This window comes from Hippoglossus hippoglossus, chromosome 13 (genome assembly GCF_009819705.1).
Source record: "Hippoglossus hippoglossus isolate fHipHip1 chromosome 13, fHipHip1.pri, whole genome shotgun sequence".
NCBI lineage: Eukaryota > Metazoa > Chordata > Actinopteri > Pleuronectiformes > Pleuronectidae > Hippoglossus > Hippoglossus hippoglossus.
In genome coordinates this window covers 2298675-2326168 of record NC_047163.1, presented here as the reverse complement: position 1 = coordinate 2326168, position 27494 = coordinate 2298675, and the positions used below count along the sequence as shown (strand labels likewise).

Genomic DNA, 27494 nt, shown 5'->3' with positions numbered 1-27494 from the left:
TCTTTTTTTTTTTTAAATAGCAGTTTGATGTTTGGCTTAAATTTTTACTTAAGTTTGGCCCGACAGAGAAAACCAACTCAGCCAAGTCTGAACTTTCTCGTCAGTGTGTTGTCTGTGTCTGTCTCTGTGTCCTGATGACACTCAGCTCATTAGGGTCACAGTCGGGTCATTTGCAGATTGTGTGTGAGACTGTTCATGGATGTGTGCACCAGTTCTCATAGCAAGTTTCATTTCTCTTTGTGAACCATCTGAGAACAGCAGGCGTCTTTGGCAATAACATAAAAAGCTGCTTCTCAGTTTGAGTACCTGCCAAACACAAACTTTCTCAGAAACAGGGCTGGGTCGCAGCGACTTTAGAGACTCGCCCATTGAAGCGTAACAAGATTTCTCTCTGATATACAAATTCAGTATTTAAATCGTATGCAGCTGAAACACATTGAACTTTGTCTGTAAAGATATTCAGATACCACTTCTTTTCTCTTCCTGATATCGTTTCAGATACATGAACTTTGCGTATCTATGAGAACCGATCGGATAGCAGAGCATTTTAAAAATACAACTTGTATGTTAACTTCTTTATGCCCCCCTGTAAGAAGTGATGAGTGTTAACATTGGTGTGTGGCCTGGCTTAGGTCAAACCCTTTAGTTATGTACCTAGATTTGCTATTTGCCAATGCGCCAGGCGTCTTCAGCAGTGGAAGCATTTCTGATGCTTGTATTACTATCGGAACATCTCTAATAATGTGCACTACTGTCGAACCACCTCGACTGCACACACATTCTTCCAGATTAGTTTAAGTGCAATAGCAGCATCAGGAAACATCCCCGACTGCTGCGGCGAGCATGAAGAATTATATACAAGTCCAGTAACGTGTTTTTCTTTCATCACACATACTCATATTTGATATTTAAAACTTGTTGGCTGTTATGGTTTCTTTGTTGTGAACTTTCTGTGAAAAATTATCTTAACATTCGCCTTTTGTTTGCTTCTTTTAATTTGTCTCTTTCTGCCTCCACCTCTCGTCTCTCTCCAGGTGAAGCTGTCAGATTTTGGTTTCTGTGCTCAGGTGTCTAAGGAAGTGCAGAGGAGGAAGTCTCTGGTTGGAACACCGTACTGGATGGCACCAGAGCTCATATCCAGGTTGCCTTACGGACCAGAGGTAACACTTTCTCAGCATCTTATCCTCATTTCATTATCTAAACAAGCAACATCTCTTCTGCTTGTTGACTGTCCCTCACTTCCTTTACTTCATGTCCTTCTAGGTGGACATCTGGTCTCTGGGTATCATGGTCATAGAGATGGTGGACGGGGAGCCGCCGTACTTCAACGAGCCACCGCTCAAAGCCATGAAGATGATTCGAGACAACCTTCCCCCCAAACTGAAGAATCTGCACAAGGTACGGAGACCAACTGAAAATACTTGGATGCAAAACCATTAACAGTTTACATTTTAAAACAACTAAATCACATGCACCTGTTTGGAATCAGGGTTATTGATATATATCATATAATTTACACCAGATTGAGTGTGAAGACTCAGCATGTTTTCTCCCTCTCTCTCCTCGTCTTCTCCCAGGTCTCCCCTGTGCTCAAGGGCTTCTTGGACAGGTTGTTGGTGCGAGACCCTGCTCAGAGGGGCTCGGCCAGCGAGCTTCTCAAACACCCCTTCCTGGCGAAGGCTGGTCCACCATCATGCATCGTCCCTCTGATGAGGCAGAACAGGATGAGATGAGACATGTGACAGTAGCACCCTCCAGACTGTGGAGGGCAGCGTGTGCAGGTTCAGATGGAACAGAATACTCCTGCACACAAATGAGTGGCCCTCAGACGTTATGGATGAGAGTCTGATGGGTGTAAACTGGGTGTGCAGGAGTATTCTCTTTTTCTTATGTGAATTACTGAACTGTGAGGAGTGTGTTGCCTGAATAAGAAGCAAGTTGGTGTGTGAGTGTGAGTGAGTGAGAGCTCTCACGTGGAATCGTGAAGGTAGAGAACAGCAGAGAAGCAGCAAACTGCCTGTCCAATGATTCCAGCTGACTTCCTGTACGCTGAGTTTTAATTTGAAGGTCCTGACCTGGAAAGATTACGGACTGTGGCTGTTTTTATTTTTCCATTTGGACCTAACCTGGATTTTGAGTGTGATGGTTGGGTTTTGCACAACAGTTAGATACGTCTAACGAGCCAAGAGCCTCTTGGATAATTTTAGAGCTAGTCGAAGCAACATTTTAATCACACTATTTGACAGTTTGGATTTTCTGCTCTACAAGGACGTCACTCACCGATGGATTCCAGACTCTGACACTATCCTCATCACACCCAGAACTTACTACTGAGGGCTGAACTCTAATGACTCATAAATGAGCCAGACGGACTTAATTTTGTAGCCATAAAAATACTAGCTTTCTGTTGTAAACAAGAAAACACACTAAAAAGAGGTAAACACTGGAGTTGTGGTTTGTTAACAGATGAAATTTTCTTATTTTCTCCTTATTTTCCTGTGTAAGTACAATGAACATAGAGAGATATATCAGTTGTGATGTTTTACTATCTCTATTTTGTGATTGCTTTATAATTATGATTTGTTTTCTGGTTTATTTTCGAGTGACGTGATGTTTTATGAAGCACTGGTGACGAGAGATAGACGCTGCACTCCCATTTGATTCCAGCACACAGATAATAGACACTAGATGTTTTATTTAGTTTTTAGACCAGACGATAAAAAAAGACTTTTGACCTTTTAACCTTAGATGAGCAGGAAAAAGCACAGAGAAGAAGAGGATGAGATACACCACGTTGAAACTGAATGAAAAAGCAGATACAAGGAGAGTAGATTTTAAGTAGATTTTTAAGTAACTCCTTCACAGAGTCTTCTGAGGTAGAAAAAGAGCACAAGCTGCTTCGAGGACAAACACAAAGCTGTTTTCATTCTGTGGAGCACATCAGCTTTCTCGTGACGCATCACTCTCCTTCAACAAACACACAGCGGCTGCTGCTGTTTTTAGGAAATAGCCGGCTGCTGACGTGATGGAGCTCTCATCGTGTTCTACTACATCGCTTGTACAGTTGAATCGATGTTTGATTACCGAGTTAATGCGTCTGCCAGACCATAAATCCACCTCATAGTGTCCGAGCGTAACAGGAGCAGACTGAAGATCGTCCACCGAGTTCCCTTTTATTCACTAAACTCTTCATGTAGCAAACAAAAAAGCTTCAGAGCTCAGGGGGAACGTGTTTGGTTTCGATTCATATAATCTGTCATTGATTGTTGTTGCTCAGTCACCCCCCCCCAAAGTCGTCAGCACGCTGGATGGAACCACAGAGAAGTCATTAAGGTTCAGTTTGTCCTAAAGTCTGGTTAATGTCCACCACTTGTGTCCTGAGAGGCGTCTTCATCAGCAGACATCTGTAGTTACACACTGTAGCCTTTATACATGACTGTAGTCATTTATACACAGGATGGAATTAAAGATACGGCCGCTGCTCTGTGAAGACAGATGCATTCCCCTGCTGGTTCCATTCTTCTTCCGTCTTCCAGTTCAGTTGCTCCACAGAGACGCTTCTTCTCAAACCAGACGTCAGACTGGTAACCTTTTTAAAAACAGTTTCCACTGGACAGGGGCGTGAAAAACAACTTCTCTCAATATTTTAAATGTCTCCTGTACTGAATACTCTTTTAAAACTGCAACTAAGCAAATAGACGCTTATCAGGCGTCGTAGCACATAACACTGTCAACTCCTTCTCTTATGCAGTAGTGTAAACACTGCTATACATACTACTCTGCAGCTGTCGACTCCCTGAACTGCAGCTCTCTGCTGATTGTGAACAATCACTCTGTGGGTTAATAACTTCCTTCCAGGTGCCGTCTGTAACTTCAGGCTCTGGTCATATTTTCACACTGTTGACTTCTGTTGTCCTTTTTTAAAAACATTATCAAATTCTTCCTAAAAATGTGCATCATGAATTGAACTCAGTCTGGAGCTGCTGCAGAACAAGTTTCTTTGAAGCGACTGCAGACTGAATGTAGTTGACTCGTAAAACTTTGTCCCTGCCACTCAAAAACCTGCACGTCCAAGAACTTTGGGGTCGTTGTTTTGTGCGTTCTCTCCTCGGCAGCTCACCAGAACGAACACGCTCACATTCAGATGTGTTGTGTTACGTTTCCGTGTTCGTAGCCAGGATGAGCCGAGCTGAAAGAAATGATGGTGAGTGACAATCAGGTGTAGGTGAGGTGATGTAGTTCAGGCTGTGATATTCAAAGATAAGAATTTCAATTTTCTTGTTTTCTAGTTTGAGAGAGTGTCTCCTCAAAACCAGAAATTTAAATTTGAATATTGATCCAAATTTGACAAATAATCATAATTTTGACCTTCGAGTCATTATATTTTGAGAGAAAATGTTTTAATTAGAAATGATTTAACAAAAAAAAAGCTAAATATTGCTGTCAGGCTTGCATTTGATAAATTGGAAAACATTTCCTGAAAGTCAATACTGCGACGAGAAAGTGCTTGGACTGAATCTAAATGGTTTTACGTAATTTTCTCAAAATATGGATTAGGTTTGGTATCATTTATTTTCCTAACTGTGGCCTTAATGCTCATTGTTTTTACATAGCTTGTTTCTTTTTGTTAGTTCAGGTGTAAACAACCTTTTTCTGGTGTAACAGACGTCGATGTTGTTCCTGTTTGGTCTCATCTCACATTCGATCAGATGTGATTGTCGATGTGAAAATCTTAGACCGACTGATGATGCTCATTAGTTCGACTGTAACAACACTTTAATGGACCAGATTCTACTGCTGTGTGTATGTGTACATGCTTCTGTGAAGGTTGTTTTTTGTGTATGTGTGTGTGTGTTTGGACATGTGTGCATCATCATGACTTCATGCCTTAACACTTATAATCACTACTTGGTGGATTATTGTGATTCTGACACTTCGACTGTTAGAGATGGTGAAAGGAGACGTCCACAGCGCTTTACTCTCCCGTCTCTGTGACGTCTTCAGGTTATTTTAGAGTCGTGTGTGGGATGGCTGGTGTCTGCATCGGATGCGTTTTCATTGACATTCCACACAGTTTTCAATTTGCTTACCGATGAAGATTGAGGGTTTTTTAGGTTTTCCTGTGTGGTTACTGAGTGCCTCAAAGTGTCGGCCAGCTTCTCACCTTGATGTGTTTCATGACGGAGAAAACAAGGTCCTGTGGAAAGGGATTTTTCAAGAAGCACGACTCCTGACAATGTTTTTTTTGTGAGTCTCCGCTGCTTCACACAACAGAGCTTCCAGCTGTTTTCTGTTGGTTTCTTTACTAATGGCCAACAAGCAGCTGAGGGGCCGCTGTTCAGGGTTTAGTTTTCTGCTCACAGACGTTTCTGGATTCGTTCTTTGTAGATGAGAAGTCTTGGTTCTTGGAAAAACTCCTGCAGGACCGAACCTCTGGTTTCCACAGTGAACATGAACATTTCTGGTGTCGCCAGATACAACAACCACTACTGAGCAACCAGCTCACTCTATGAAATATGTGACATGAACTAATGAATTCTTCCTCCTCAGAAAGACGAGACCACTTGTTTAAAGTCTGATGTCGATCTGTTGTAGTTTTGACATCATGTTGTCAAACATCAGATTCAGACAAATGTACCTGCACCATCTTGTTTTTGTAAATTTCACTGGTATTGTAAAAACATAGATTTCACGTTGCAAATTTTACTTTTTTTGCAAATACAATTTTTGTAAAAGTCACCCACGCTTTGTGTGTTTTTTGTAACTCGAGTGTTTGAGATGTTTCTTACAGAGGTGGAAAAAAACTAATGTGACCAGCAACTTTGCATTGGCTTCACTTTGCCGACCTGGAGTCTACGGCCATTTGTTTGCAGGGAGGAACCACAACGACAGATGTGTAACTTGAATTTACACATCTGTCCCACTGGTTGTTATAATGATAATATTTTATTTGCTCGATGTTATTTCGGACTCATCGTTTCCAATGTTTGCAAAAATAAGATGTCGTCTCAGTTATAATCACAGTTATGAGTCAGTAGTTACTCAACACATATATTTAATTTATACATTATAACCTCGACACAGCATGAAGGGTGGGGGGGGGGGGGGACACAAACGTGTGACTCGCATTGAAGCTATAATGATAATAATGTTGATAATCATAGATGTAATTAAAAATAAGAGCAACAATGACCGAACCACTAATTAATAATAGTAATGATGACAATAATAGTGCTGCTGGATGAACTCCCATGATGCACCTCTCTCCTGATCCCTCAGGGTTCCCTCCTACAGTTTGTGTGTCTCCTGTCTCCTGATTGTTGACATCACATTCTGTCCTCTGTGGTATTTGCCTCCGTCTCCCCGTCTGTCGTCACTCAGCAGGAATCTGCAGGACGAGGCTGGACAGTGTCAAGTTGTCAAAACGAGGCCTAAATTTACAGTCAACCTGAGACTAATCTGGAAGAGCCTCCATGACCACATGATGACGTTCCCACATGCTGCTTGATGAGCTGACACCAGCACAGAACCAGTGGACACCCTGAAGGTCCTCCTCCTCTGCTGCATCACAGCAGCAGCACCACTCAGCACAGTTGTATTTTTAGCACTTCCGTCAAGAAGGGCGCTGTGCAGCCTGCAGCTCTTCGGCATTTACAGTAAACTGCCTGGAGGGCGGCTCTTCCAAACAACAGCTCAGACCACAGGACGCTGTGTTGGTGGTCGGTGTGGGTTTCTGTGCTGCAAGAACAAAGTGAAACTGAAGTCAGGACTCAGCTGCTTCTCACGTTCTTTAGTTTACAGTAAAACCTTTTAGAGTCAAATGTAGAAAACAGGATTAGTGTTTAACCCATAGACTGTAAAAAAAGAAATGTGAGGCTTTTATTTTACAAGGTTTGCAGTCATATGTTTTAATTGGTATCTATTAATATGTTCATTTTAATGTATTGAGTTTAAACGTGTGTGTGTGTGTGTGTGTGTGTGTGTGTGTGTGTGTGTGTGTGTGTGTGTGTGTGTGTGTGTGTGTGTGTGTGTGTGTGTGTGTGTGTGTGTGTGTGTGTGTGTGTGTGTGTGTGTGTGTGTGTGTGTGTGATGACGGAGGTGGGCGGAGCTTGTTGGTCCTCAGTGGCCAATCAGAATCCAGGGTGTCTCTCTCTGACACAGCTGATCGATGAGTCAGGAGCTTCAGAGAAAAAGGTTCCACTTGTTGCTGAGCAGCAGAGAACAGCTGATCACTGTCAGAGAACAAGAGAACCAACCAGAGGACAACAGAACCAGAGAAGATCTGAACCAGAGAACCTCCTCAGAGCCAGAGAACATCAGAACCAGAGAACCTCCTCAGAACCGGGGAACAGAATCAGATTCGTCTTCACATCCCGGAGTTTTTCCGCATCGACTCGTCTCCGGAGCAGCAGCCGCCGCCTGGTTCCCGGTGTCAGGTGAGTCGTGTTCACCGCTGAAACCTCCGGTACTCACACACTGATGTGCCGCTGTTTACCTCCAGTGTCCCCGCTGAGACAGACAAGCATCCAGAGATAATGCATCTGTGTTTAATGATGATGTGACTTCATGCACAGCATCACTAACTTCTATCAGATATAAAAACCCGTTCATTCAAACGGTGTTCGATCCCCCTCATGTCATCACATATCAGAGAAGCTTCTGTTGCTGAGGAACAAAGATCTTCCTACAGGATCAAGCTGTTTCTGTAGATCCAGGTCAGCCTGCGGTGACATGTGGGCTTCACACCCTGAGGAGCAGGTCTCAGGAGTCACTTCCAGATGTTGAACTGATGTTCACTGGTTCATTCAAAGGAGCTTTCAGAGCTTCTTCACCAGGTTTACAGACAAACTCCAGAACTGAAACAATTAGTCCTTCAATTTGCAGATAATCCACCATTTTGGACGATCTGGTCAAAAATGATATCAGATCAAAATGTTCATAAGAGACGATATTGATAATCATTAAGATACATGTCACTTTGTTATTATTGTTTAAAGTCCTTAGTGCAGGTTGTGGTTTTTATACAACAAAACATCTGACAAATCTGAGGTCAGGTGCAGTTTATTAATATATATTGGACGTTTGTTCTATTTTGATGAAAATGAAATTGCAATAATTGATAGTTTTATCATCCATTGCTGCTTCTTCTCTTTTCTGTCGTCGTGAATCAGTTTTCTTTGACAATTAAAACCCAAAACAACCAAACCTGCCAGTTTGGAGGTTACTGGTTTTCTTTCTCATTTCATAAACAAAAGCACAAAAATATTTGTTATTGACTGACTCTGAAAATAATTACAGCCTCATTTAAATCTGCAGTGATCTCAGCTTCATCAGTTGTAGGTTTTGGATCCTTACGAGTGAACACGTCTCCGGCTGTGACCTCAAGTGGCTTCACTTGACCCAGAGATAAGACTCCAGTGTGACACATCAGCACTTCGCTGTGTCACCGTTCAATTCCTTAGAACTTTATTTATCTCTGTGCAGATAATCACACACAGAACCTCCCTGGTCGGTGACCACGTGGTTGGTGAGAAGGTCGTTCTCGTTCATGTTTTGGATGAGTTTGGTTTATTTAGTTGTTTGATGATCTGATCGGTGAGACCCAGGTACGGCAGCTCCGTCTTCCAATCACAGACTCTGTGAGGGCGGCGCTCATATCGGAATATCTGGGCCTCATTTCTGGATAACACGTCGTCCATCTTTATTTACAGTCTGTGGTCAAAATGAACATCAGTGTCTGAAGCTGCGGGATTATTCTGTATAAAATGCAACTATAATCTTATTTAGTTTTATAATAATAACAGTTATAAACTCAGGATATCATTGACTTCCTGCTGCTCATCATCACAGGCTGAACAAAGCTTCCTCTTGTTTTTCATTGAGAGACTGTTTATGAGATTTTATGACTTCATGAGCTTAAACTTTAACCAGAACTTCACTTTGAACGCTGAGAGTTTTATGGATTCTGTCATAAACCTCATTGATGTCAGTGTGAGAATTGTGTTTGGGTGACGTGAGGTTTTTGGTGGGTTTACTCTCACCCCCCCCCCGCCGCCGCCGCACTGCATCCCTGTGACCTGTTAAACGCAGCCTCAGCGTTTCCCCTGTGTTCTGTGCATGTGCATTGTGAGTCGTGTTCGCTGAACGTCTGTGTCAGACACACTGAGCAGTGACTGTGTCCTTCAGTTTCATTAAATCCACTTGTATCTAATGCAACTCAGTGGGTTCTGAAGGCATAGTCGGTGCGACACAATAGGATGATTCACTTCCTCTTCCCCAAGTGTGTTCACATACTGGCAAAGTATCAAATACATTTGGTTGCATAAAAATTATGTCAACATTGATCACAGACATGAAGCAGAGTGGAAGTCTGAAACTTAACTAACGTCTCATTTTAATCAGGTTGAATCAGATGATAATCCTGTTTCCTTTCACTCTGTTCAGCTCATAAAATATAAGTTCTAACCTCAGTGAACTCTTTTTTTTCAAATGTTTTATGAGATTGTTAAAAAGAAAACTTCAGTTCTATCTGGGTGAGACTAATATACTTTAAAGAAGTGGCATCAGATCGACACATAGATTCACACTTGCTAATAATGGACCCGGCAATTCTTATAGAATAAGAGAATATGAAATTATTAAGCTGGTAAATGTTGTTGTTTTTATTGAGCCGATGATGAACGTATCCTCCGGTTAATATTGTATAATCCTACGTGTAAAAGGTGGATTCATGTTTTCTGCAGTTGCTTAAACCTGGAGTCAGTTATTAATAAATGAGAGAACAAAGTGTTTGCACTTGTTTGTTTCTCGTGTTCAGAAACGCTGCAACGCAACAGAGCACAAAGAGCAAAGTTCAGAGTCTCCTGATCAGCTACTGATCAACCAGACGCCAGGTGTGGCTCAGTGGCTGAAGAACAACACGACTTGGTGTCAGCGTCACACAGGTCCTGCAGCACCTGCCTGTATCTGCAGCTCCTTCTCAGACATCAGCTGACGCAGACTGTGCTGTGGTTTTGATTTCCGTGGTTTTTCTGTGTGAAAGTTTCTGCAGGTGGAAATAGTTTTTGTCGTCTGGGTCTTATCGTCGCCCACTTTAATCTCCTGAGCTCCCAAATCACTGATGTGGCTGGAAACACAAAGTACATCACTTCCTGTGACCCAGACAGCGTTTCAGAGAAGGAGCCAGAAGAGTGTGAACAGCAGAAAACATTACATCATTCAACATAAACACAGTGCGATGGTTGTTTGACACAGATAGGTGATGAAGGTGATGAAGGTGATGAAGGTGGATGAGAGCAGAGAAGATGATAAAAACTCGGTTACAGGGGAAAACCATTTCTAAGCTGTAACAGAATATCAAATTTCCCCCAAAGTATGAATTCACCTGCAGAGAAGGTCACAGATGTGAAGTCACCTTCACTTCGGTCTTCACCACTTCTCATCAGAGCAGAGGCAGGTTTTCAGTGGACGCTGAAACCAGAGGGAAACATTTAAAACCTTCCAGAACGATGTTTGTCGTGTTTCTGATTGTTCCGGTGTTGATGCGTCACGTCGTCTTTCACACAAATATATTCATAAACTCTAAAATGAAAATGTGGCCTTAATGTTATTGTGACGACAGTGAAGATCATCGCAGCAGCAGCGAGTCACATGAAGAGGAAATAATCAAACGTTCCAGAATTTAAAATATCACAGACATGATGAGTGAGATACAGACGTCCCACGCAGCCTGTGGCCATGGAGTGAGTGTGAGAATGAGTGAGTGAGAGTTTGTGAAAGTGCATGTGTGGGGGTGTGTGTGGGGGTGTGTGTGTGGTGGGGGTCTTCCCTCGCTGATCCTGAGATGACTGGCATCTCTCTTGACATGAAAACACAGTGAAGTCAGCAGAGCGCAGCCACACCAACATCTTCACACACTGAAACACTAAAAACAATGAAACTCTGAAACCCTGCGGTGGAGGACTGACTGGCTCTGTTGTCACTGCAGCCACTTTATCACAGGAAGTGAGTGTCTGTGAGACGGGATGTAGAAGAAGAAAGACTGTGGGTCTTTGTGGTGAAGAGTTTCTGTTTCAACAGTATGAAGTTTTTGTTGCTGCTCAGCCGCAGCGTTGTCGGATGTGAGCGTTGGTCAATATGTGTCACATGTTGTCACATGTCACCTGTCAGTCAACAGACTGACAGGTTCTCAGTCAGAACAGAAGACGAAGCCGGAGGAACCTGCAGGTCCCGTTTACATGTGAGAGACTTGCTGTCACCTTAGTACAAATTACTGTTTATATTTGTATATTCTTGGAGTTTGTTTGTTTTGGATCCTTTGTTTATGTGAACATTTGTTTGACTCATTTCAACGTTGGTTTTAAGATTCATTGTGCTGTTCTTTCAAGGGTTCAGATTTTATTAATGCGTTTCGACGTCTGTGTTTGTGTTTGTGTGAGCTCGCCAAGACAAATTCCACTTTCATCTTGATTCTTGACTCTAAATAGTTTTATTATTTTATGTCTGTTTATCTGTAATTTGGTGAGTTGCTATAAATGTCCAGATTTCAAATTGTCTTTGTGATGCTGCTGTCAGTTTCCTCTGAGGATTAAAACAAACAACAACAGCTGACAACACACTTTGTGGAACAGCTGTGATGTCATCTACACCACCTCACCGCTCCTGACAGTGTCCTCACAGTGTGGGTGTGGGTGTGTGTGTGGGTCCTTCCCTCTGACCTTGTACCTCTCTGTGTCTTCAGGAAGTCTGGTTTGATGTCGGCGTCAGTTCTGCGTCCATGTCTGTGTGGACGTGTCAGTCTGGTCTGTGGACTCCTCCTCCTCCTCTTGGCCTCGTCACCGCTCCTCGCTGCAGGTTTGTTCATATATATATCTGCAGTTAAACGTTCCCCTGGTCTGGACTCCAACACACGGTTTAATCAACTTCATCAAACTGTTATCATGACTGGTTCTGAATCACTTACTGAACATGACGCAGCGTTTCCCAAGAGGCAGGTTTGAAACAGTCGGGTTCTTCCTCTTTGTCTCTGGAGTTTATATCATGTTGAACTGAAGTGTTCTGCAGACTCTGTTGTTTCTGTGGATCTGTTTCTAACTACAGGAATAACAGAACTGTTTAAATTATTTCTCTCTAATCTTGTGAAACCAAATCAAATTGTGGACTAAAAATATCTACGACAAGTCTCCTGCTCTCAGTTTGGATGAGATTGATCTCCTGCAGCTTCATTTGTAGAAATCCTAGTGATTTTCCACTTGACCAACTCTTCACATGTTGATATTTGGGCTCGATGAGCTTGTGGAGCAGAAATCATGATTCTACAGATGCAGACTTTTGGTGAAGAAACAGAGGAAGTGAGTAACGGAGCTGGATGTTTGTTACATGAGAAGAGAAGCCGGTGTTATGATGCTGGTGAATGAAGGCAGCATGAAATACACCGAACCCTGACCCTCGTGTCCTCATCTGTTGACAGTGAAACATCACCTTTCTGTCCTCTCTCCCACTCGTCTCCCAACAAACAGACAGTTTGTCCTTCAGGTCGACCTGGTGTCTCGTTACAGAGATCAACAGTCCGACGCTGCTCAGGACACGATCATTTTTTTGTTCTGCATTTTCTGACCCAGTTAAATCTAAAGCTGAAGTCACTGTTCCTATAATTCAAACAGATTTGAATCTCTGAGGGTTGGAGGCAGCTGATGGGGAGAAAACCACCTACAGATTGTGTATCTTCTTCTTTAAAGCCAGAGGAGAACAATGCATGTGGCTTTTCTTTCTTTATTCAAGAGCCTGGTGCAGATGTTTCACGCTCGCACAGAAGCAGCGTGAGGAGAAGAGCGGAAGCTGCAGCGCAGGAAATCTGAAGCAAAATATCTGAGTGCAAGTGCACAGTTCGAGCACAAGCAGATCATATTTAAACCCAAGCTGTTTGAGTGCAGGGGAAAGAGAGAAGAGGATTTAATATTAACACCAACTAATATCAGTGGTGTGAGGTGGAAAGCACTGTTTATTTTAGAATTTCAAAGTATTAAAATCTGCTCTCATCTGTTGTGTGTGTGCAGGCAGACTGAGTAACTGCACCCACCCGCTGGTGCCTGAACATGGAGGTTTCCGCTGCGACCCGTCTCCGTGCCGAGGTTTCCCTCAGAAGAGCTCCATCCATTTCTTCTGTGAGCCCGGCTACCACCTCACCAAGACCCGCGTCTCCAGGTGTCGCCAGGGGAGGTGGCAGCCTCCGGTACCTGCCTGCATCCCCATTAAGGGTGAGACCCGAGACTGAGTAACAACTCGTGTAGAGTTTATAGATGTGGAATATAACTTTCAAAGTATCTGTTAACAGGTGACGTGCAGATACAAGTTACGTTACCTTTGTGTTTTCACATCAGGAAAAGAAAAACTAAAAGTACTAACTTTCCTAAAAAAGCTAATCCGAGGAACCTCCACAAATGTAGCTGTAGGTTCTGTCCTGAACACAAACATTCAGGTCGGTAGTTCGATTCCCTCCCATGCTTCAGCTGCCTGCTCTCTCTGGAGTTTGGATGAAATCATCCTGACGACACGCGTCATGTGACTGAAACATTCCTTCCTCTGTTAGTCAGCGGATCTTCCTGGAGGACTCGTCTCGGGACGTTTCCCAGCAGCAGCATCACAGACCTCTGTTTATGATCCGCTCGTTATCGCCTGTGACTCATCACAGTGTTGATCCAAACAGGCTGAAGGCAGGTTCATCATTTTGTGACAGCTCCTCTCTGTTTTGTTCAGGAAGCACTCGGCATGTTATTGTTCCAGAGTTCGATTCCCAGTGAGGTTACAGACACTTCACACATGTTAGTGTTCAAAGAGTGTCAGGATAATAGTTAAGTTAAGTAAATATCCTGTGAGCAAAAAAGATACTTACTTAAGTGGCTTCATACAAAACATTTGTGAAAAATCATTTAAACATGTTTCTCAACAAAAGTGTCTTTTATAGATTTTCACCTTTGATTTTCATTTTGGGATCAAATGAAACGTAATAAACACAATGTTCTAATCTGTTAGTTCCTCTCCACTATATCAGAGAATAGATATTTTGCCTGTGTTTAATAGTATCTGATCTTAATATATGTAAAAGCAATATGGTGCAGCAGCAGGTTGAGTTCCTCTTCTTCACAGGAACACGCTCCGACTGTCAGAAGCTTCACTTTCCTTCAGACCAGTTCCCACTTACTGTCACCATTCACTGAAACGTGCTGCGACAGGAAGTCGGGGGGAGGAAGTGGGCAGAGCCGCTGTAATAACCATTAAACATTTCCTCTAAGTCGACGCCATCAGAGCCTCATGGAAACCTGCCGCTGTGTTATCATGATCACAGAGGAACCACAGAACTGGGCTGAAAAAAGCCTCATAGATCTTATATCTGATAATCACCACAGAATACCTGGGGTTTCCGCTGTGAGGCTTCTTTAACTGCTCCTCGCCTCAGTTGTTTTAAATAGTTTTACATTTTTTTTTGAATATTTATGTTGCTGATGATCTATTTATTTGATCTTTTAAAAACATTTGAAATAAACTAAACTCTTAATTTCTGATCGATCAAACAGCTTGTTTCTTCCAAAACTCCCCAAACTATCGCTCTATATTTGAATAAAAAAAGAATTGTTATATTGTTGATTAAGTTTCTGTTGATTGAGTCGTCAGTAATTACATTGTGTTTTAGCATCATGCTGTGCAGACATAATAAACGCATGCAGCAGGAGGTGTGTCCTCAGAAGACTCAGGGTTGTGTTTCTCTGGACGACCGCTCAGTTCCTCCTGCAGAGTTGTGTAATTCTCATCTGTCTGTTGTTATATTTCTGCTTCTCCTCCTCAGATAGTCCTCACATGAACCCTGATGACGCATCCAACGACTCGATGCCCAGCATGGCCACGACGGCGGTGGGCGTGTCCATCTTCCTGCTCACCACGACGGCCTGCCTGGTCGTCAAGTCCCGGCTCTACCCCTGTCAGTCTCACAGGTGAGAAGAAGATGATAGACATGTTGCTTATCAACGTACAAACAGGTGAAAACACAACCTCCTCGGCAGATGGAATAATTCTCTTTCTTCCATCAGCCGTCGTTCCTCGGACCAGCTGGACCTGATGGTGGACGGACTTCCTGTCTCCCTCCCCTCCTACGAGGAGGCGGTGTACGGAAGCTGGGGCCAGCGCCTCCCCGCCTGCTCCGCACCTGGACCCACCCAGCTCCTATTGGCCCAGGAGGCTCCGGGCCACCCCCAGTCGGACGGCAGTCACCGCCCCCTGCTCTCCTCCCACAGCCCCGACAACCCCCCACCCCCTTACGAAGCGGTCCAATCACTATGTCCCGCAGGCAGGATGAGTGAGGGGGAGGGTCTGCAGCTTCATGTCCCTCTGTCAGATGACAAGGACACTTGATTGACAGGCTGTCGGCTTCACATGTGACTGAATTCCTCCCACGTGGACTGTCGGCTGTGAGATGATGATTTTGATTGACAGCGACCTGCTGCAGTGTTTCCTCTGCAGATCACAAACTGAGAACTGACTCCTGATTGGCTGCAGCTCACCAGCATCCCACGCTACTTTAGACCAAGCTGATAAGCTCTGATTGGCCAGTCGTCACAGAGACCTAACTGAAGAGGACTGTATAGTGTTGATTGTACGAAGTGTGTGTGTCAGAGGAGTGAGTGTGTGTGTGTGTGTGTGTGTTTTCAGTGTTGTTCTGGAGACGTTGGCCATCCTTCCCCTCAGTGACGGGGCCGATCCAGGTTTCCTTCATGAAGTCATGTGGTACAGGAACCTGTAGAGTTTCCATGGAAACCGAGTCTTCTCCATCTCTCACTGAGACGTTTCTCTGTGCAGCAGCGATCTGACACCAGCGTGGTGCACGGACACTCTGTGAGACATGGTGTCGTGAAACAACAGCCTGTTGGGATGTGGGTTTTTAAATCAACATCAAATTTTTATGTAAAGCAGATTTCTTAGGGACTTGAAACCAAACAACAGTGTTCTTATCAAATCAATTATCCACATGAGATTTACTTTAAAAACAAAACAGCCCAGATTGTGACCAAATCAACGTGGAACCGACTCGTCAGTGATCAGACTCTGGTTCTCTGATTCTCTGGTTTCCTGGTTCCCTGGTTCTCTGGTTCCCTGGTTCTCTGGTTCTCTGGTTCCCTGGTTCCCTGGTTCCCTGGTTCTCCGATTCTCTGGTTCCCTGGTTCTATGGTTCCCTGGTTCTATGGTTCCCTGGTTCTATGGTCCCCTGGTTCCCTGGTTCCCTGGTTCTATGGTTCCCTGGTTCTATGGTTCCCTGGTTCTATGGTCCCCTGGTTCCCTGGTTCCCTGGTTCTATGGTTCCCTGGTTCTATGGTTCCTTGGTTCCCTGGTTCCCTGGTTCTATGGTTCCTTGGTTCCCTGGTTCTATGTTTCCTTGGTTCCCTGGTTCTCTCTGTGACTCCTGCAGAGCGACTGACGCCTTCTTAGACCCTGAATGTATTTAAAGTTTCATTCTGTGATAAAACAAGAATCTTAACTATAATATGAATTGTAATATTTACAACATGATTATTTGTACAATGTGCACAGAATGACATGATGAATAAATGTGGACATGTTACATCCTGGTCTGGTTTGTGATTGGAGGTAATTTGAGTCACCTGAAGTCGTTGGTGAGGCAGGAATCAGGAAACAATCACATTCAGAGGTAAAAGAACACACACACACACACACACACACACACACACATTGTACATTTACATTGTGTTGATAGAGCAACAAATGTTTTTTATCACTTCCTGAGCAGCAGTGAATTATTTCCCAGGAAACATGAGTGTGATTCAATCAATCATGAAATATAATGAAAGCCTGATGAGAGAGGGTTCAGATTCAGATTCTTTCTTCCTCTCTGTGGAGGGAGGAAGCTCGTCTTCCTCTCTGGGCGTGTTTGACTGGAGCTTGACCAAAAGGAGAAGTTTGGGTTGGACGAGTTGTTTTCAGGAAATAAAAAGGAGAAGAGCCAGTTTACAGTAAACACTCAGCTGAAGTTACAGTCTGATGAATGGATGAATCAGGACGAGTCATTGACAAAGAGAAAACAGAAGTCAAGACAAAAGTACTAAAACTGTTCTCTGGTCTGGTTTGGAAGTTGTCATTTCCACTTTCTGATGTTTTTCTACTCGAAGTTTCTGGAAATATCTTTATTTCATCCCACGAAATTCAATATCAACAATGAAAACATAAACCTAGTGGAAACATATTTTATACATGTTGAAGAAGAGAAGTACATTCCCCTCAAAAATATAAATATATACATAAAAATTCACCTGGTTTAATTGCATGATTTAAGTTTGCCAAATATTTACTTATCTTCACATTGAATCTTCTAACAGCTCAAATACACCTGAAGGATGAATTCAACCATTAAGACGACTGGTGGAAGAACTCAGATTCTTTACCAGAGAATAAGTCAGGATTTATTTCTCGTATGGAAAATAAAAGTGTTCATTTGCAGTGAAATGGCCTCGAGCGGTCATGTGATCACAGCCTTCGATGGACGGACGATGTTTCTGCAGCTGAGACCAGGTGAAGGTTTGATCTGTGATCCACTGATTTTATTCTCTGTACAATTGTGATGTAAAGTAAAAGCACATTTCAGATAAATATCTCTAGAGTAAAACTTTCAGTATCTGCCTCTGAAATGCAGAGAAGAAATATAAAGTAGCAGTAAAAAATACTTAAATACTCCAGTTCCTCCTGTGAAAACTACAGTACTTGAGTAAATGTGGCAACAATATTCAGTTTGGATTTGTTTGATTCCTTTTCAAGTTGCACTGACTCATGTGATTTGACTCTTTTTGTCTTTTTCTAGCAGGTCATGTGACCTGATGTCCAGGTGGATGTTCCTGAGAAGATGAATCTTTCCTGTCGGAGTCTAACCTGAGGTGAATGTTTTATCTCCACACACAGATCACACAACAGCTTCTGCTTCAACAGCTTTATTCAGAACTCCAGAACACAAACAGGATGAACAGATACAAATAAAACAGTTTTCGTTTCCTCCCTCATTAAAAATCCACAGGGACGTTGAGCAGATCCTGTGTTTTGTGTATTTCACTGGAGGATTCGAGGCTCACGGAGCGAGAAACAAACGGTTCAGAAATAAACAAGATGCTCTTTCACAGTGAATCACATTTTGCTGTTTGAGGCTTTATTTAGAGTCTGAGGCCAAAACAACAATCCTCCACATTTCAGTGTAGAAACAAATCACTGCCTCTGAAAAACACCACGTTCAGCTGATATAACTCGAGGCACAGTTTGTTAAAAGTCGTAAAATTCAAACGTATAGATGATAAAAACATGAATACTAGTGTTTAATCAGAATATGAACTCTGCTGTTTGTCTCACTGACAGTTAATCAGGTTATAAATGTACTAATATGAGAAAAGCAGAATCAAATCTGCAGAGAGCGACACGTTTTGTTTGATTCCAGTGTCACGTGGGTTTACAACAGTCACAGGTGACGTTTACTGATCTTCCTCTGAGAGCGCTCGCCTCATGTTGAGCAACAGGAGTGTTTGATATGAGATAACCCCCCCGACATCATCAGGAGGACAAACACACACACATGACTGACCTACAGGCGACCGACTCATTTCACAAAACAGTCATAAAATCCCCAGATGAAAACTCTTTACAGTAAATGCATCATTGAATAAACAAAGATTATTATTATGAGTGTATAAAAAGACGTACAAATAAGCCACTGAAACTCGCTTGTTTGTTTGTTGTGATTGTTTCGGAGAAAGATAAGTTGTCAAAGCCGAGCATCATGGGAGTTGATGATTTCTTACATTGAAAGTTTAAAGTTACACTAAATTTAGCTGCATAGAAAAACACGTTCCCAGATTCTCTTCAAATCCAGCACCACCTGCTGTCCATAAGAGAGATTGACCCTTGATGATTTCTCACATGAAATCATTGATAAACATTAAAGTAGATGGAAAACGCTCAGATTCAAAGAGTGGACTCACACACCTGATCTCCAACATGTGATTGGCTCTCGCTCCACAGTCAGAGAACAATGAGGAAACACATTAGTGGCGTTTCCTGGTTGAGCTGCCGGCGTCTGGTCGACCCTCCAGCAGAGGAATGCAGCGTACGTGAGTCGATGTTCTGGTGCGTGCATGTTTGTGGCGTGTTGCGTTTGTATATGTGCGCTCTGTGGGCGGCTGTGGATCCCGGGGCCACGTTCTCTCGAGCGCCAAACTCCACAACTGACGGGAGCTCCATCAAGTCAAGGGCGACAGAGGTGGCGGCAGGTCCGGAGGGCGAGGTTCGAATATGTCCCTCATCAGAGCTGGAGGAAAGAAACAAAGATAAACATGTTAGGTTTGACTAAAATATCACAAACTTAAAGAGTCTGATACTCAAAAGATTTGGTGTCATGTGACTTTAATAGCCCTGATTTTAACATGTGATCTGGAAGATGAAACAAAAGGTGGAGATGCAGAGTAACTTTCGAATGGGATCAATTACATGTCATTAAAATGAGGAGTGAATACGGGACATATTGTGATGAGAAGGTTTATTAAAATGCAGATCACATGTTGGCTTCTGGTGGAAATGAGGTCATTGAGATCAGATATGAACCAGAGGTTAATAACATCTGTACAGTCGAGTCACACTCTTAAAGATTTCTGTGTTAACGATGAAAACAGGCTAGTTAGTTTGTGTGTTTACCTGCGGTTTCACAAAGCCCCTGAACGCCTCCTAAAACGGGGTCTCTGTCTGTGAGCAGCTGACTCCGCCCTCCTGGGCCCAGGTCTAGATCTGATTGGTCGGGTTCCTCCAGACAGTCCTGAACATGGAGATCACAAAAGAGTCAGAAGCCTTAAAATGAAACCTGGAGGTGGAAAACGTGGAAATAGAGATGATCTCACCAGTAATCTGTGACTGAGGAAAAGTTCCTCTTCTGTTGTCGGAGGAGTTTGTTTCTGTCTCTTGTCCTGAATCCTCAGCTGAGACGGAAGCTCCTGGTCTCGGTTATGGGCCCTAAAGAGAAGAGAGCGTCAAATATCTGTGGTTTTCTTATATCCAAGGTGTAATGGTCCTGAGACGAGTCTGTCGCACCGTTTCCTGCTGAGTGGAGGAGTCACAGCTGAAGGTTCGGACGGAGGTTTGTCGTCTTCCTCAGACAAACCACTGGAGACGCTCAGCTGGAAGTCGTCGTCCATCGAGATGTACGGAGCCAACATGTCCAGATCCATCCCCTCCATGTTCTGAGAGGACACACATTTACTCTCAGTCAAAATAACTAATTATAATTATATTAATATTGAGGTGGGGAACTTTCAGCTAGTTTTAAATGGCCTAATGTTTTCCCTGTTTTCTTTCAGGATAATGACACTTCTTCTTTACTATTATTATTCTATTATTTCTATTGTTTCTATTTTTCCAGCTCCCAGATTTGAAGATCCTCTGAGGTTCAGGGATCTCAATAAGGATGAAGTTCTTTTTAAATTGCACTAATTATATTAAATGAATTCTCTCAGAACTTTGTTCCAAATTTGAGCTTTTGTAGTTTTCACAAACTTTGGAATAGATTCCTAAATCTGTGTTAGATTCTTTTCTGAAAAATAAAAGTTTAAAATTAAGAGCTGATTCTTCTGGATGTTTTTTCTTACCTCCACTGTCTTTTCTTTCTTTTGACCATTGTCTGGCCAAATGGCAAAGAACCTCTGCACCTCGCTCGCGTCCATCACGTCGTCCTCACTGGGACACTGAGCGAGACAAAGAAAGAGAGAGCGTAAAGATAAAAAACTTTCAGCTTTAGAGTTTTAACAAGATTTGTATTTACCACATCAGGGTCAGGTGACGAGGGTGGTGTGATGGGGTTGAAGATGGGTGTGAGGAGCTGTCGCAGCTGTGGCGTGCACAGATCCTGAGGGTGGTCGGGCAGCAGGTCCGGGCTGAGCGGACTGACGAACGACAGCTCCACAAAACCTGACGGAGACAGAAAACACAAAGAGCTCAGAAACACAAAAATCTCTCAGCTCTGCTTCATGTCAGGATGTTAAGATGCCAAACCACGATGGTGAACATGGTAAACTTCAGCATCTTAAAAGTCTATATTCGTCTTAAAGCAAAACAAAGTGAAACACCAACTGAACAAGAGTCTGACTTTAACTTCTTACAGTACAGTAAGAGAAGTAAGAGCTGGTGTAAACATGAAGCCAGTTGTCTGTTCTCACCTCCCGTCAGTGGTGCGACGGCGTCTGTGTCGTCATCAGCCGTCTGGAATGGCTGCTCCGGCTTCTCCTGCGGTTTGAAGAACAGCTCTGTAGTGCTGCTGGGATTCGAACCTGTGTCCTCAGTCTGACTGCAGTTGGTTGGATTTTGAACGTCAGTGTCACAGATGTCAGGCGTCCCACAATCCTCTGGTGTGAGCGGCGGTGAGTCGGGTTCCGCTTTGGGCTGGAGACCACAACGGGTCTGCTCAGAGGAGAAGACGACGTCGGGCTGCTCCACAGAACTGCAGAAGAGAAGAGGGGGATCGTGTGACGCACGGAAAATTAAGTTTAGTTAAACACCAGAGGACGCTGAGGTGCAACCGAAGATTATTGATTTCATTATAACAACCAGTCTGACAGAGATTAAATATGATGGTTACACAACTGCTCTCTCTCTCTCTCTCTCTCTCTCTCTCTCTCTCTCTCTCTCTCTCTCTCTCTCTCTCTCTCTCTCTCTCTCTCTCTCTCTCTCTCTCTCTCTCTCTCATATTACCAACCGGTCGAGTCAGATGTCGCCCACATTGAATCTAGATTCTGGTTCTAGAGGATCTAGATTCTGGTTCTACAGGTTTCTTCCAGGTAATGAGGAGTTTTTTGTCTCCCAGTCACCAAAGTGCTGCTCATTGTGGGAAATGTTAGTTTCTCTTTCATTTTTAAGGTCTCGACCATTTGCTATACAAATAAAGTTGTACATATTATTAAATGTTTCCTCTGTATAAACTGAAAACGTCTTTTCTCTGCAGATGCTGTTTGTTTTGGAGACACCTCATCTGAAGCGTCGGCCTGCAGCGCTGCACTTCCTCCATGTGTTGGTGTTTACTAGAGGACGTAGTTTTCTCTTTCCATCTTTCCTCACTTCTTCCAGTTCTGCCCAGTTCTCTACTTCTCCAAAGTACCTGAGTATGAAGTTGAGGCAGACGACGGCCTCTGGCTGCGACGTCTTGCTGCTGTAGAGAACAGTCGCCTGAGTCTCGGCCCAGACGAAGCCGCCGCTGTTTGCCAGGAAGCGGTAGTGACTGGTGCTGACCTGACCTTTGAGCAACACTGGATGGACAACATGGACAAACATTAAAGATGTAGTTATGGCAAAGCCCAGCTCGAACTCTGATGTTTTAAATTCAAATCAAGACGAATATACTTTCATTCTACAGGCGTAAAAAAGCTAAATCATTGAATCAAAATAAGAAAAAGCTGAAATATGCAGATTTTCTTACAGCGGATCCTGAAAAACGTCAGTTATTTTCATGGCTTTGTTCATAATCACTTTACTTTGTGTATTTTTCTGCACACACACTCACATGTGTGCAGGCTTTTGGTCACGTGATCGGAGTCGAGCGCGTGATGGAACGCGTAGGCCGAGCGGCCAATCAGATCTTCAGGTTTGTATCCCACCAAGTCTGTAACCCTGGAAACAAAAACAAGAAAACTGAAATGAGTTTCTGGTCTTTTCTCTAACACCAAGTTCTTCTTCTCTTCCCTCTCGTCCAAACGGAGGAGGTCGGAGGTCAGGGCTCGTGGTCATGGTACCTGCCCTCGCAGTGTGTGAAGCGCAGGTCCATGCTGTGGCGGGTGAGGAAGGTGCACGTGTCCAGAGGGAACTCCACGCTGGACGGGTGAGGGATGGGCTCACACAGCAGGGTCATCACTCTGGCTGCAGGGGGCGACGTGGAGCCGCCACCATGTGGACCCATGTGACCTGTGCAGTGAAGAACCTGCCGGAAGAGAGAGAGGAGAAGTCAGTTTAAGATGAAGGAGTTCGGGAGAAAGAGTTTTGTTCTAACTCTTATAAACTTATTCTAAATATTTCAAATAAAAAATAACAGTTTTTTTAAATCCCCTAAGTTACAGAGAGGTAACTTTGTGTGTGAAGTTGTTCAAACGCCAACAACTGTACAACAACACTGTGTAAATATAATAACATATTATAATAATAAAATAATAACACAGAACCTTCCATGTCGCAGACTTGATGTTGACTGTGCGCCCCCTGCTGGTCAGTGTGCTTTTCATTCGCAGGAAGAAGTTTCTCTCGTTGTGATGTTTCTGTTCTTTCTTACTCGAACCTGAAAACAACACGATAAAGTTCACACACGATTATTAACTCAAGTTCTTTCTTTGAGGTTTTGCTTCCAAACTGTGACGTTGATCATTCATAACAATTTTGTTCAGAAGTTGCAGAGCAGTTTGTCGATTGCTGATAAAACAAATTCTCTGTATTTAAATCCCTTATAATAATACAATAATAATAATTTATTGTATGTTGGTAACTTAGAGCATGAGTTTAAAAATACTGGAAAGATCCTGCATCTGATCTTCTCACGTGACCAAACAAGGATGAAATGAATGATGACATGTTAGAGCGACTTTACAGAGGACTCTGTTTATCTGTTTCTTCCTGTGATGACAGAGTGACACTGACCTGGACGTAGACCCAGCAGATCCCTGAGCTCCTCCTGGTCACACGGATGAACTAAGTCATAAACACTCTGACCCAGCAGCTCCAGCTGTGGACCACAACAACAGCATCTGTCACTCACACACAGACCTGATGCCTCACATCTCTTTCCCCAGAGAAATGATTCACCTGAGTCAACTGGTTCAATAGTTACACGGACTTCATTTTCCTTTTCTGTCTTTCTTTTTTAAACTATTTGTTATAACGTTCCCCAATTAAATCGAATGAAACACTTGTGCAGAGGGTGATATTTCTGTGAGGTGTTGAATCTGTGCAGTATCAGAGAGGAGGACACGTCCCTCAGTCTGTCTGTATCCGTATCCTAACATCATTCAAATAATAAACTTGATCTCAACACGGAGCCATACCCACTCTGACAAAAGAAACACGACAAGCCAGCTGAGCCGAGAGCGACTGAAGGAAGCAGGCGAACACACTGGTTCTAATGGTGTGCGTCATGTTTCTTATTGTTTAAACCAGTTCTTGTTTTTCTTTCTGTGGTTCTAGTGTGGTTCTAATGTTCTGTGCCGCAGGATGCGTTCACACTCTACCTGTGTGATGCCGATGTGTTTGCTGACGTTTTCCGTCAGGTAGATCATGTCCCCTTCCTCCGTCATCACCATGATGAAACCAGCCAACGTCTGAGGATAGAAAGCGTCGATTGGATCCTCCTCTTCCTCCTCTTCCTCGTCTTCCTCCCTGTCGTCGCTCTCTTCCTCTTCAGACTCCTCTTTCTGATTCTCACCTGAATGAACAGTTTGATCTATTTCAGTTTGTCTCTAATCACCTGTACATCAGCGCGCAGCCGCCTGGCTGTTCACACGGGACGAGCATTTCTCCGCTGGTCAGCCCCATAGACTGTATATATAAGGTCAGCCCGCGATTCTGCTTTCTCCGCTTGTTGTTGTACCCGTTGAATGTCGGGGTTCGGGGGTAAATGATGGTCTTCATAGCCCCCCCCCCCCACCCCTCTCTTTCTCTCTCTGTCTGTCTGCTTGTGTGCTCGTAGTGGGGGGGCAGAGGGGGACATTTAATTATGTGAATGGGAAAATTAAAACTCCAGGACAACAGAAGGGGAATACAAAGTATGGGATGCATATTTGATAATTTATATCATATAAAATATGTAATTTATATTGTTTAAAATCATGGGGGGAGAGGGGGGAGGGGGGAGCTGGCTCATTAGCATTTAAAGGAACAGGCACTCAAAACAGGTCACTCTGTGGAGGGCTGTTTTATACAGGGTAAAAAGGCTGTTTTATATGATCCTTGTGGTATTTTGACCAAAGTATGTTACAGACATTTCATTAAGACCCCAAGGAACCATATCAACTTGTGGTAAAATGGGCATGCTATGTCCCCTTTAAAACATAAATACAGCTGTCAGCAAAACCACTGGTTCAAATCCAAACTGATCGTCCCTTACCGGGTCGCAGGAGGTGGTGCATGCGCAGGAAGCTGAGGGCGACCCTCATGATGGCAGCCTTGTCCAGGTGGGTGGACACCTTGCGGGGGAGCGGCAGAGTGCGGGCGAGGTCATAAAACACCTCGGTCTCCTGACTGCGTCGACATCTGGCTGCATCACGGGAGCGCAGCTTCCTTTGCTCCGTGCTGCCCCTGCAGGAGGACAGAGGGATGAATAAATATGAAACAAGGATGAAGAACATCGCTCTATATGAAACTTTATAAAACACAGACGTTGACCAAAGTGCTGTGCAGCTAAAATAGGAGATTCATAAAAACATAAAACAAAGAAGACGACAATAAGACATCGAATAAGGAAATTAAAACAATAAAATAAGATAAAACTAAATAAACAAAAGTCTCAAACTTTCTCTATAGAAAACTTTCTGTTGAATGAAATGCATCAGGCAATACGACAGTTTCATAATGACATCATTAAGATATCATTTATACATGATTATCTTGTGTTGTTATTCCGACACTATATGACGTCATTTTCTGACTTAACAGTGACGTCATCATGACATCATTCCTACAATATGAGGATAAAGTATTTCTCTTAGCTTTGTCTTATTTATTCATCTTTGAAAATGTGTTTTTCGAGCCATATTTTCTTTATTTGACTTGACTGATCAGCTCCAAACGTTTATTATCTGTTGATCAACTCCCGAGATATATTTCCACCAGGTTCGGTGAAAACAAAACCAAAAAGATTGAGGAGAAGGAAAGGGAGTTTGGGACGACGGGGTGAGAGAGCAGATCAGAGGAGAAGAAGAAAAGACGTTCGGAATAGAAACAAACGTGGGAAACTGAGGAAGAAAAACAACTGTGCAAAAAAGAAAACTCATTAAATGTCAGTGAGGAGTTGGTCTCACTCCTCCGTCTCGTCTCGTCAACATTTTTCTGTCTGAGCTCTTTAACCAAGTTTACTAAAAAACAACCCTCCTCTGTCACGTCCATCATCTCCACACGTTTCTCCTCCACTGAAGACAAAAAGGTTTTCAACGCTCAGTTTGACATAAGACGACTAAATTATGAATCCACTGTAATGAAATGGAAGAAAACCCTGAATCCTAAAACTGTAAATTCACCTTGTGTGTTTGTGTTGTTTCATTCAGCTTTAACACAACTTTAATAAGTGTCTTTTCAAGTTGAATTAAAGCAAATTAAAGTATTTAAATCAACTGAATAAACGGAAATCTGGGATCAACTCAGATGAGCGTCTTCAGGACTTTACACACGTCAGTAGGAGCAGTTACTTGATATCCAACAGCAGCTTGTTTACAATATATATATATATATATACTATATATATTATCTATAATCAACAAGATCTTAGTTCTTCTCTTTTCAAATGTTTCTAATTGATTTCTTTACTGGATGTGCAGGTCTTTTTTTTTTTAAACTATTTTAAAATCTAAAATCTTCTTCCTCGTCCTCAGATCTTCACTTTTGTCCTGGGAACTTGTTTTTCTTCCTCCCTGACATTTCTGCGCCTCCTCTTTCTAAAGGCGGAGACGTGACGACCTCCGTCTCTGCGGGGGATAAGAACCGGGCTTCAGCTCCATGAGCATTCCTGCATTTTTTATATTTAGTCAAAGTGGGAAAAGCACAAATCGGAAAAATGTCCAAAACTGAAGAGAACAGAATGTTAGTTATTTCAGCCACTGGGAAAATGTCCAGCTCCCCCCCCCCCCTCCCTCCTTTCTTCCCTCTCTCTTCTTCCCCCCCCCCCCCCTCCTTTCTTCCCTCTTTCTTCTTCCCCCCCTCCCTCCTTTCTTCCCTCGCTCTTCTTCCATCCCTCCGTCCGCCCTGCGCTGCTTTGGCCTCGATCAGAAAAACATGTGCTGACGAGACAGAAACAGGCTTTTATTTCATTCTCCTCCACACACAGTGTTTTTGCTCAGAGGGAGATTACGAAAAACAAACCTCATCTGTTGCATCAAACTACAGAACGAGTCACTAGGGCAGAGTTCAGACCGGCTGAAATCAAACTACCAATAAATGATTAAACAGCAAGGACACGAGATTAGAGCCGGTTCAAAATTAACTTTCAGTTTTGACTTTAAAAGAATCTGCAGGCGGCACGAGGTCGAACACAACCCACCGAACATCAGCACATTAGATCTAAAGGTTTTTCAGTCATGAACAGAATCATCACACTGTCACAGGACGACGGACGTTTCACATCAATCCTCCTCAGACTCGCTGCATAGTTCAACGTTCTTTAGTTTTAATTGAACACAAAATATTCAGATTTTCTCGCCACAAAGAATAAAAGCCCACAGATCCGG

General features: G+C 43.2%; 5 protein-coding genes across 11 annotated transcripts in view; 4 read left to right on the top strand and 1 right to left on the bottom strand.

The window, feature by feature from the left end:
* Window positions 1-5739, top strand: part of pak4 (p21 protein (Cdc42/Rac)-activated kinase 4) — a 37207-nt gene extending 31468 nt beyond the window's left edge. For all 4 annotated transcript variants that reach the window (XM_034605095.1, XM_034605092.1, XM_034605093.1 and 1 more), the window contains exons 9-11: window positions 1035-1160; window positions 1264-1398; window positions 1578-5739. In XM_034605095.1, the coding sequence (XP_034460986.1) occupies window positions 1035-1160; window positions 1264-1398; window positions 1578-1733 (417 nt within the window). In that variant the 3' untranslated portion in view covers window positions 1734-5739. The remainder of the gene's footprint in view (window positions 1-1034; window positions 1161-1263; window positions 1399-1577) is intronic.
* The window catches only part of LOC117773272 (spectrin beta chain, non-erythrocytic 1-like), a 750817-nt gene that overhangs the window by 298042 nt on the left and 425281 nt on the right, over window positions 1-27494 (top strand). The window lies entirely within an intron of this gene.
* Window positions 1-27494, top strand: part of si:ch211-14c7.2 — a 432059-nt gene that overhangs the window by 339504 nt on the left and 65061 nt on the right. The window contains exon 7 of the mRNA XM_034605057.1: window positions 15829-15835. The gene's annotated coding sequence lies outside the window, so the exon portion shown is untranslated. The remainder of the gene's footprint in view (window positions 1-15828; window positions 15836-27494) is intronic.
* On the top strand, window positions 7051-15992 carry zgc:152863 (uncharacterized protein LOC562658 homolog). 2 transcript variants are annotated; one of them, XM_034605124.1, is made up of 6 exons: window positions 7112-7280; window positions 7313-7436; window positions 11741-11853; window positions 13056-13256; window positions 14843-14987; window positions 15084-15992. In XM_034605124.1, exons 1-6 carry the CDS (start codon window positions 7169-7171, stop codon window positions 15403-15405), a joined length of 1017 nt encoding a protein of 338 aa, XP_034461015.1. In that variant the 5' UTR covers window positions 7112-7168; the 3' UTR covers window positions 15406-15992. The 2 variants fall into 2 exon arrangements, with proteins under 2 accessions (XP_034461014.1, XP_034461015.1); XM_034605123.1 differs by having other exon boundaries at window positions 7051-7436.
* Window positions 17972-27494, bottom strand: part of hif1al (hypoxia inducible factor 1 subunit alpha, like) — a 14239-nt gene continuing 4716 nt past the window's right edge. For 2 of the 3 annotated variants that reach the window (XM_034605087.1, XM_034605085.1), the window contains 14 exons: window positions 25163-25353; window positions 24288-24481; window positions 23701-23785; window positions 23232-23344; window positions 22809-22993; window positions 22580-22686; window positions 22178-22325; window positions 21243-21523; window positions 20849-20994; window positions 20676-20771; window positions 20122-20270; window positions 19932-20043; window positions 19732-19849; window positions 17972-19348 (listed from right to left, as the gene is read on the bottom strand). In XM_034605087.1, coding sequence (XP_034460978.1) covers window positions 19281-19348; window positions 19732-19849; window positions 19932-20043; window positions 20122-20270; window positions 20676-20771; window positions 20849-20994; window positions 21243-21523; window positions 22178-22325; window positions 22580-22686; window positions 22809-22993; window positions 23232-23344; window positions 23701-23785; window positions 24288-24481; window positions 25163-25353 — 1993 coding nt within the window. In that variant the 3' untranslated portion in view covers window positions 17972-19280. The remainder of the gene's footprint in view (window positions 19349-19731; window positions 19850-19931; window positions 20044-20121; window positions 20271-20675; window positions 20772-20848; window positions 20995-21242; window positions 21524-22177; window positions 22326-22579; window positions 22687-22808; window positions 22994-23231; window positions 23345-23700; window positions 23786-24287; window positions 24482-25162; window positions 25354-27494) is intronic. The other variant, XM_034605086.1, reaches the window with a different exon arrangement.

Excerpts from the sequence above, each read along its gene's own strand:
- zgc:152863 (XM_034605123.1), top strand. The coding sequence starts at position 7,090 with ATGACGGAGGTGGGCGGAGCTTGTTGGTCCTCAGTGGCCAATCAGAAT. Across the intron at positions 11,854-13,055 it reads GTCACCGCTCCTCGCTGCAG|GCAGACTGAGTAACTGCACC; the intron begins GTTTGTTCATAT and ends GTGTGTGTGCAG. Across the intron at positions 13,257-14,842 it reads TGCCTGCATCCCCATTAAGG|ATAGTCCTCACATGAACCCT; the intron begins GTGAGACCCGAG and ends TCTCCTCCTCAG.